Source organism: Sorex araneus, chromosome X (genome assembly GCF_027595985.1).
Source record: "Sorex araneus isolate mSorAra2 chromosome X, mSorAra2.pri, whole genome shotgun sequence".
In the NCBI taxonomy this organism is placed as follows: Eukaryota; Metazoa; Chordata; class Mammalia; order Eulipotyphla; family Soricidae; genus Sorex; species Sorex araneus.
The window spans coordinates 317,245,240-317,255,691 of NC_073313.1; the positions used below are offsets into that span (position 1 = coordinate 317,245,240).

Sequence of the window (10,452 nt, forward strand, 5' to 3'; positions counted from 1 at the left end):
CACTGGACTACTGCTCTGACCCAAGAAAGAATGTTTTTTTGTTTGCCTGTTTGTTTGTTTTTTTTTCTTTTTGGGTCACACCTGGTGATGCACAGGGGTCACTCCTGGCTCTGCACTTACCCCTGGTAGTGCTCAGGGGACCATATGGGATGCTGGGAATTGAACCCAGGTCAGCCGCATGCAAGGCACACGCCCTACCCACTGTGCTATCTCTCCAGCCCCCCAAGAAAGAATGTTTTAAAGAGGTTGGAGCCACAGTATAGCAGGTAGGAAGTTTGCCTTGCACACAGCTGACCTGGGTTCAATCCCAGCATCCCATAAGGTCCCCTGAGCCCACCAGGAGTAATCCCCCCTGAGCTCAGAGCCAGGAGTAAGCCCTGAGTACCAGTGGGTGTGTCCCCCTACCCCTTCCTCCCTGAAAAAGCGGGTACTAAAGAAGAAATTCAGTTCTTACTCTTAGGGTGCTTTTGTCAAAGGTGATTTTTCACCTTTGGTTATGCGGAGGGAGCAGCAAATAGATCAGAAAAGGGTCTTTCTTGGCTGGAGCCACAGGACAGTGGGTAGGGCGGGGAGGGTGTGTGTCTTCCATGCAGCTGTCCCAGGTTTGATTCCAAGCACCGTCTATAATCCTGTAAGCCCTGCCAAGGGTGATTCCTGAGCACAGAGCTGGGAGTAAACTCTGAGCACTGCTAGTTGTGGTCCAAAACAAAAATCAAAAACAAGAACAAGAAACAACCCAAAAATCAGTCAGAAAAGATTTTAGCTCTGAACCCAAATGCTTCCTCAACGTCCACGGCCAAGGGCCTGGAGGTGGGGCTAGTTAGGGTGTTTGGGGCCACACCCAGCAGTGCTCAGGGCTATTCCTGGCTCTGAGCTCAGGGATCACTCCTGGCAGGGCTGGGGAACCCTACGGGGTGCCGAGGATTTCAGCTGGGCTTGGCCACGTGGAAGGCAAGTAGAGCCTTGACCCTGCACTATCTCTTTAGCCTTGACAAGGACACTTTGTACCAAATGGCTTCATCTGAAATTCTCAGCAGAAAATTAAGTTTCAGAATCAAAGATATGGCCCAGGGGCTGGAGCGATAGCACAGCGGGTAGGGCGTTTGCCTTGCACGCGGCCGACCTGGGTTCAAATCCCAGCATCCCATATGGTCCCCTGAGCACAGCCAGGGGTAATTCCTGAGTACAGAGCCAGGAGTAACCCCTGTGCGTTGCCAGGTGTGACCCAAAAAGCAAAAAAAAAAAAAAGATATGGCACAAATGGTAGACTATAATCCCTGGCACCTGGCCCCCAAACACGCTGGTGTTTGACATCACCACCAAGGAGTGCTGGAGTGGCACTGGCAGCCCCCTCAGAACAACCCTGAAGCACCAAGCTGGAAGTAGCCCCCCACCCCAGTACCAGAGGGTGTGGCCCCAAACTACCCCCCAAATAAGTTTTTTTTTTTTTTTTTGTTTTTGGGTCACACCTGGCGATGCACAGGGGTTACTCCTGGCTCTGCGCTCAGGAATTACTCCTGGCGGTGCTCAGGGGACCATATGGGATGCTGGGATTTGAACCCGGGTCGGCTGCGTGCAAGGCAAACGCCCTACCCGCTATGCTATCACTCCAGCCCCCCAAATAAGTTTTTAAAAATTTATTTCTTCTAAGGGCCAGAGCAATAGTACAGTGGGTAGAGTGTTTGCCTTGCACGCAGTTGACGTAGGTTTGATCCTCGGCATCCCATATGCCGCCAGGAGTGATCCCTGAGTGGAGTTAGAGTAAGTGCTGAGCACTGCTGGGTAGGGTCCAAAAATGAAAAAAAAAAAAAATATGGGGGCTGGAGACACAGTATGGACGCTACCTTGCATACAGTCCACCCAGGTTGGATCCTTGGCACCCCATATGGTCCCACAAATGCTGCCAGGCGAATTCCTGAGCATCTTTGGGTGTGGCTCAATAACAACAACAGATTCCTGGTAAAAGATCCAAATATAGCACAAGTCCCGCTAATCATGTTGCCCCATGGGCAGGGAACCCCAAGGGTATTTAGTAAATCCTATTTCTTGTGTGTCTGTGTATGTACTTTTTTTTTTTGAAAACCTGGCAGTGCCCATGGGACCTTGCACTGCTGGGGCCCACCCCTGGCTCCTGCAGGCAGCCTGTGCTCGGGTCAGCTGCTCTTCCCTCCACAGACATATTTTAAGAGGCGCGTAGAGACCGTGACTCAGGATTGTCCACAGTGGCTGACACCACAGCCGCTTCTCAGCTTCTCAACACTGAGCGTTCTGTTCTGCACCCTTGTCCTTGCTCTCCCCCGCCCCGTGCTGGGGTGCCGGTGACCTGGGCTCACACCTGCTCTTGGCCTTGGTGCTCGCTGGAGGCATTCCCACATGCTGCCACCTCTTTCACTTGTGCTTGTCACATGCCTGGCGTCGGAGCTCTGTAGATGACGCCATCTGCGGTGGCACAGGGATCCCAGATGCCAGTCGCCCCCCCCCCCCGCCCCCGCCCCGACCCACGGCGGCCTCACCCTGACGAGAGAGGCAAGTCTGAGCTCGAGCACCCCACTTCCTCTCTGTGGCACCCATATCTTTGGAAGTGCCTCTAAATAAACAGCTCTGTGTGCACAGATGTTTCTCTGGGTAGCTGTGGAGGAATCGAATGAGCCCATTTACATTTAGAAATTAAATGCCAAGTGGTGGGACAAATGCTGTGGCTGTGCAAGGCCCTGCTCTCGATCTTCAGCGCCACAGGCGGGCATGGGCCCCACAACAATTAAAAGTGAAACAACAAAGTTTAAAAAACAGCTGTCCTTGGGGCTGGAGAGATAGCACAGCGGGTAGGGCGTTTGCCTTGCACGCGGCCGACCCGGGTTCAAATCCCAGCATCCCATATGGTCCCCTGAGCACGGCCAGGGGTAATTCCTGAGTGCAGAGCCAGGAGTAACCCCTGTGCATCGCCAGGTGTGACCCAAAAAGCAAAAAAAAAAAAAAAAAAAAAAAAAAAAAAAAAAAAAACAGCTGTCCTCTACAGTGGCAGTACCAATCTCCGTGAAGAGAGACCAACAAATAAAGCCACTAGTATGAAAGAGATATATAGCTGGAACTTAGACTCCAAAGCCATAATGGACAAACAACTCCTAGGAATCTATACAAAGAAACAAGTTTATTTGTTTTTTTTTTTTTTTTTCCTTTTTGGGTCACACCCGGCGATGCACAGGGGTTAGTACTGGCTTTGCACTCAGGAATTACTCCTGGGAGGCCATATGGGATGCTGAGTATCGAACCCGGGTTGGCCACGTGCAAGGCTAACACCCTACCCGCTGTGCTATCACTCCGGCCCTGAAGAAACAAATTTAAATGAGCATGGAGAAGTTCACAGAAGCTAGAAGGTGCTTCATTTCAACAGGAATTGGCCGTGCAAAATCAAAGGAATAGCACATCTAAAATCTATCAGATTTTAGACACTGACAACTGACTGCAGTGCAAAAGCAAGTACCGGGGCTGGAGGGACAGAGCAGGGTTAAGGCACTTCTTGCACACAGCCGACCCTGGTTCCAACCATCAGTACCATGGATGTTCCCTGAGCACTGCCCAAAACAGTCCCGAGCCCCACCTGGTGTGACTCCAACCCTCCCTAATGAAAAGCAAAGAACACACCAATATGGACAAGTGGGGATGCAGCTCAGGTAGAGTGCACACGTGTCACGTGTGAGATCTGGGAGCCCGAAACAAAGCAAAAAGACCCCAGTATTGATAAGGCTGTGGGAGAAGCAAGCTGCAGAGCGTGTCAGGATCTGTCCAGAGCATGTAGCCAGTGACCAGCTCACAGGCCGACAATCACTTGCACTGGAACACAGCAGATGCTAAGTGACTTCGACCAAGATAATCTGCCTAGATTGCAGGTTTTATTTTTTTAAATTTTCTTGGTTTGGGGACCACACCTGGCGATGCACAGGGTTTACTCCTGGTGGGCTCAGGGGACCATATGGGATGCCAGGGTTTGAACCTGGGTCGGCTTCGTGCAAAGGATCCCAACTGCTGTACTATCACTCCAGCCCCTAGGAAGCAGTTTTTTTCTTCTTCTTTTTTTTTGGGTCACACCCAGCGATGCTCAGGGATTACTCCTGGCTCTGCACCCAGGAGTTACTCCTGGCAGTGCTCGGGGACCATATGGGATGCTGAGAATTGAACCTGGGTCAGACCACATGCAAGGCAAATGCCCTACCCGCTGTGCTATCGCTCCAGCCCCAAGGAAGCAGTTTTCAATCAGTCAAAATTCCAATGTTTCTTTCAATAGATCATTTTATCTCCCTGTCTGGTCTTTATTCCAACAACTGCTGTGTGCGCGGGGCAAAGGCAGTCCATGAGGAGACCAGGCTCAATGCTGTGCTTCCCCGGCGGCTGTGTCTTCCCGCAGAGCCCGCCGTGTACCAGGAGGCAGATCCACTCAGTCCGCCCTCACCCCCATGGCAGCCAGACAGGCCCTGCCTGCGTCCCGCACTGCAGCAGCCGGGAGGGTGCGTCCATGTTCCTGTGTGCCAGCAGGACAGGAGGGGCTTCAGGTGGCCAGCAGGTCCCACAGCTCACTGTTGGCAGGCAGGAGGTCACACGCCAGTCTTGCCTTCCGGTCCCGGACGGCCTTCAGGGCTGGGCTGTGTTGCAGCAGGAGGGAGCAAATGTCCACATGGCCCTTCTCAGCAGCCTGCAGACAGAGGCCTGAATGGACAGAAGCCCCCCCCACAGGGTCCCTCCTTTCTCCCTGCTGGGCATCTCTGCTCCTAGCTCCCACCTCAGGGAGGGCAGATGGTGGCTGTGGACACAGGTGAAGATCCCCCAGCTACTGCAGCTGAAGGCGTGAGTTTTTTTCTTTTTTTTTTCTTTTTGGGTCACACCCAGCGATGCTCAGGGCTGACTCCTGGCTCTGCACTCAGGAATACCTCCTGGCGCTGCTCGGGGGACCATATGGAATGCTGGGAATCGAACCCGGGTCGGCCTCGTGCAAGGCAAACGCCCTACCCGCTGTACTATCTCTCCAGCCCAGTTTTTTTTTTTTTTTTTGATTCTTCCTGGGTCCTTCCTCTGTCCAGGTCAGAGGGGACCCTGTGGGTTGGACACAGGCTCTGCAGGCACGAGGCCCAGGCATCTCCCCACATCACAGAGCCCCAGAAGCACTAGTGGGTGTGAGCCCTCAGCACAAAGTGGGGAACAGCCCCCAGCACAGCTGGGTATGGCCTCAAATCAGAAAGGAAAAGACAGCTACGTCCGGAACCTTGGCTATGAGAGTGTCCTCCACACACGTGCAGGTCACCCACAAGGTGCCAGGTCGGCCAGCCACAACTCACAGCAGCAGAGAACAGTCCCCGAGATCCCAGTAAGTGTGACAATTCCTGACCTGCCTCCTTCAATAACAACCCAGTGAACGGGTGACTCATGTAGTTCCTCTTCCTCAACTATATTTTTTTGGGGGGAGGGGAGGTGGCACACCCAGCGGTGCTCGGAGATTAATAGTCAGGGCTCAGGGCTCAGGGCTCACTCCTGGAGGGCTTGGGGGACCATGTGGGATACTGGGGATGGGCCCCTGGTTGGCCAAGTGCAAGGCAAGTGCCCCACCCACTGTGCTATCACTCCAGCCCCGCCTCGTCCTCAACTTTCCCAGTAACTGCCAGAGGCAGGAACTGATGTTGCTCTCAGGTCACAAATGAAAAAACAAAACAAAACAAAAAAAACGAAGCTTATGAAAGTACATGGGGCTTGAGGCAAGGATCAAGAGCAGAGCATACACCTTGCATGCATGAGGCCCCGGTTTCTACCCCGACATCACCGTACAGTTGAAATAAAGGCCCAGTAACTGGCCCAAGGTCACAGAGCTAGCATTGCTGCCGGAGGTTCTTTTCTGGCAGTTCCAGGGATCGAACTCAGGGTCTCGGACATGCAAAATCTGAACTCTGTACTTGTACTCTAACGTGACATTTCCTGCTATTATCAACAGACACACTAAGGACCACAGGAGCTTCTGATATATCCCAAACATTACTTTTGCTGGGGGAGAGTGGGGCGGGGGGGGGGGGGGAGAGACAGCACAGTTAAGATACTTGCCGTGCATGCTGCTGATGCTGGCTTGATGCTCAGCAACAGACATCACCAAGAGCGAGTCCTGGCCACAGAGTCATTAGTAAGCCCTAAGCAACACCAGGTGTGTCCCCCACAAAGGGGGGGATTGGTTTGATTTGCTAGGGGGCTCTTCCTTGCTCTGCTCAGGAGTAATCCCTGGCGGTGCTCAGGGTACCTCTGCAGCACCAGAGATTAAATTTACATCAAGTGCGTGAGACCAGCGCCTTCACCCCTCCAGTGTTTCCTGGCCCCTTAATTCTAGTTTCTACCCACAGGAAACTGCTGGGAGAGTGCACAGACGAGGGCTGCAGTCACAAGGGACTCTTCAGTCCCTGCCTGCTGTGGCGGGCGCAGCGGGGCTGGGGTAACTTGGTAGGGGGCCTGGGGGGAGGGGTAGAGGCCAGGACACACCTTGTGGAGGCTGGTCATGCCGTCGTCGTCCACCAGCCTGGGGTTGGAGCCGTGGGACAGCAGGAGGCGGGCGATGTCCGTGTGGCCGCAGTAGCTGGCCCGGTGCAGAGCGGTGGCGCCCCCGTGGGTCTGCGCGTCACACTTGGCGCCACTCTCTAGCAGGAACTGGCACACGGCGTAGTGCCCGTTGCGGCTGGCGTAGTGCTGCACGGGACGACAGGGGCCCAGTCACACGGCGGAACCCGGGCAGGCGTCTGGGTGGGAGACGGGCCGGGGCGAGTGCCTGCCCTTTGGGCGCCCGTTTCCTCGGCTGGAAAGGGGGAGATGCAGCCCCCTGCCCTCCCAGGCTGTTTCCAAATCAGTGACTGGTGCGAAGCACCCCGAGACCAGGAGAAGAACCCCGTTCACACCCCGGCGGAGAAACCGCCCCGGGAGAGAAATGAAGAGGGGCCGGGGCAATGCTAGGGGGCCTCTTAGGAGGCTGGGCTCACGCCCCAGCCCCCCAGCAGCCCCCGTGGCCCCACCGAGAAAGGCCCCCCGAGGTGCGGTCTCTCCCCCAGCCCTGCTCACCAGGGGGGTGTAGCCGGCCGAGTCGGGCTCACTGGGGTCCGTGGCCTTCTGGATCAGGTACTTCACTCGGCCCAGGTCTCCGTTCAGGGCTGCCGACCAGATCCCTGCAGGTGCGGGCAGAGTGCGGACGGCGAGGGGCGCTTCAGAGCCGGGCTCGGCATGTCTGCCCCGCTGCCCTCCCATATCCGCAGCAGTGGTGGGGGTGAGGGGCACCTCGGCGCGTGGGCAATGCTGGGGACTCGCAGCCTGTCCCTGCAAGGCAGTTAGCTGCTCCTCGACGGAGCCCGCTTCTGGCCCTTCCTCTCTCTGCTTTTGTTGTTGTTGGCTTGCTTTTTTTGTTTTGTGGGGTCACACCTGGCAGTGCTCTGTAGTTGCCCCTGGATCTGCAGCCTGGCATCATTACTGCTGAGGCTGGCTTGGGGGACCACACGCAATGCTGAGAATCAAACCCAGGCTGGCCTCATACAAGGCAAGCACCCTACATGCCAGACTATCATTCCGGCCCCCTCTGGCTTGGTTTGGGGGCGACAGCAGGAGGTGATCCTGGCGGCGCTCTTGGGGACCATGTAGTGTGGAGGACCGAGCCCAGGCCTCCTGCATGCAAAGCATATGCTCAGTCCACTGAACTCTCTCAGGCTCCTTTGTTGCCCTTGTCTCTTGCTGGGGACCTCACACCTGCCATCTTCAGGACCCCTTTTCACTGGGGACCCCTAAGCAGAGCTACCAGGACTGCATCCAGGCTTGCATTCATAACTCAGCACTTGCCAGCAAAGGCGTGAAGCCACCGAGCCGTCTGCTGGGCTCCCCTTCCTCTTCACCTGCACCCTTATCTACAGAACAGGGAGCGTGGTCAGAGACGCTGGCGCAGTAGCTGAGAACAAAGCAGGCAGGGGGGCCCTGTACTCAGTAGGACCGACCCGACACAGAAGTTCCTTCTTTCCACAAAACGAGTGTTATTTACAAAAGAGCTTAGAATGCGTGAACACAGGATCAGAGAGATACTCCTGGAGCTGGAGACACAGCAAAGGGTCATCAGATACTCTGTAGGAGGGCTGGGTTCAATCCAGGCACCCCAAAGCCCCCCGGAGCACTGCCCAGGGTAACTTCCAAGCTCAGAGCTGGGAGCAAAGGGGGCCAGAGTGTACGCTTTGCTTGCAGAAGCCCATGGTCTGATCCCCAACCCTCCATGGTCCCCTGAGCCTTGCTGGGGGCCTGCCAAGAACCACCCAAATCCGTAACTCAATAAAACTTTTTTTTTCTTTTTGTGTCACACCCAGCGATGCACAGGGGTTACTCCTGGCTCTGCACTCAGGAATTACCCCTGGCGGTGCTCAGGGGACCATATAGGATGCTGGGATTCGAACCCGGGTTGCTGCATGCAAGGCTAACGCCCTACCCGCTGTGCTATCATTCCAGCCCCTTCAATAAAACTTTTTAAAAAACAGGCAGGTGCCAAAGCCAGGGCAGAAAACTCATCCCAACAGCAGGCAGGTGCTGGCTCAACTCCAGAGTGCTCAGAGGCTGGGGCTGCACTTCGTTCCCAAGTGTCAGGCTCTGAGCTCAACCCCGGCACCCCGAAACAAAACCAAAGCAGGAGCATCCGGCTGCACACACATCTAGCAGCTTTGAGCGAAGGCTGTTAAACCGGGTGCATGGCACGGATGGGAGAGGTGGGCACTGGGCAGCAGTTCACGGGGCACGGAGTGGAACAGCCGAAACTCTCTGCCCTAAACCTCGGGAGCCACAACCCTGCCTGGCAAAGACAGAATTCTTAGTCTGCACTGACCTGGGTCAGGCACTGGGGTCAGTCCCAAGTGAAATACTGACATCCGGGTTTTGGCCTAAGGTCCTTACACTTTGTTAATGTTGTTTGTGTTGGGGCCACAGCCCATGGTGCTCCAGGGCCACTCCTGGCATAGAGCCTGGGGGTACTCTGCTGGTTTCCTAGGGCTGAGCCCAGACTTTCCACAGGTAAGGCATGTGCTCCAGCCTACTAAGCCATCTCTCTCGCTTAGGTTTTATTTATAGCAGGCAGGGCGTTAGCCTTGCACGTGGCCAACCCAGGTTTGATTCCTCCGTCCCTCTTGGAGAGCCTGGCAAGCTACCGAGAGTATCCTGTCTGCACGACAGTACCTGGCAAAATACCCATAGCGTATTTGATATGCCAAAAACAGTAACAAGTCTCACAATGGAGATGTTACTGGTGCCCGCTCGAGTAAATCAATGAGCAATGGGACGACAGTGCTACAGACAGTGCTACAATGCTATTTCAAAAACCTATTTTTTTGTGTAACACCTAACAGTGCTTAGGGCTTGCTCCTGGCTCTCTGCTCAGGGACCACTCCTGGTGGGGCTCAGGGGAATATAAGGGATGCCAGGGATCGAACCTGTGTCAGCTAAGTGTATGACAAGCGCCATATCTGATGTACTCTCTGGCCCCTCCTAAAGAAAAAAAACTTGTAAAGGACAAGAGAAAAAGGGAACTGGCAGAAGGTTCAGTTTCTGCCTTGTAGGAGTGAGATGGAGATTCTCTTCTTATATTTTGAGATGGAGATTTTAATCCCTGGCACCGCTGCATGTTGCCAGGTGTGATCCTGGCAGTGCTGCTGAGTTCCTGCTGCCACTTCCAGCCATGCTGCAGCAAGGCCTGTGCAAGCCCCACGGCCACAGCCTGCCAACCTCAGGGAACACCGCTGCTGAGCGTGCAAGTCCTGAGGTGCTGGCCCACATCACTAAGTGTACAAACACATGTGTGAACCTGTTACCACAACATCAACAGGGAAGAGGAGGAAAAAAAATTCAGTATGCAAGGAGCAAGCCCCCTCCCCCACCCCCACCCCCACAAAAGAGGAAAATAAGAATGACAGGAGCATATAAAAAGCAGGCCACAGTACAGCAGGTAGGAAACTTGCCTTGCATGCATGCAGCTGACCCAGGTTTGATCCCTGCCACCCTATAAGGTCCCCAGAGCACCACCAGGAGTGACCTCTGAGTGCAGGGCCCTTGAATAAGCCCTTGAGCAATGTTGGATGTGGCCCAAAGGTCAAAAATAAAACAACAAAGAAAAAGATTATTAAAGAATAACAATCAGATTATATGCTAATTTCTACACAGAAGATAAAGAAATAATATTTACTAAGAACTGAAAGATGTGGGAACCCTTTCAACCTATACCTAACTAAGCAAGCTATCAAAAAACATACCTCATAGGTAGCAGAGAGGGGTTCATCCTCCCTCCCCCACCGCTGGGAGAGGCCCCCAAACAAATAAATGCCACTCAAAAAAAAAAAAAAAAGAGAGAGCGAGAGGAAGAAAAGAAAAGCATTTTTCAGGAAAATGAATCCAGAAAGAAGAAATGGTTTGAAGAAATCCACA

The 10,452-nt window shown here is 54.1% G+C and overlaps 1 protein-coding gene across 2 annotated transcripts in view; it reads right to left on the reverse strand.

Moving 5' to 3' along the window:
• Positions 1-3,131: 3,131 nt before the first annotated feature.
• Positions 3,132-10,452, reverse strand: part of ANKRD39 (ankyrin repeat domain 39) — an 8,920-nt gene continuing 1,599 nt past the window's right edge. The window contains exons 2-4 of one of the 2 annotated variants that reach the window (XM_055123098.1): positions 7,078-7,181; positions 6,508-6,711; positions 3,132-4,637 (exon numbers count right to left, since the gene is read on the reverse strand). In XM_055123098.1, the coding sequence (XP_054979073.1) occupies positions 4,590-4,637; positions 6,508-6,711; positions 7,078-7,181 (356 nt within the window). In that variant the 3' untranslated portion in view covers positions 3,132-4,589. Of the gene's footprint in view, positions 4,688-6,507; positions 6,712-7,077; positions 7,182-10,452 lie in introns of both variants that reach the window. The other variant, XM_004609221.2, reaches the window with a different exon arrangement.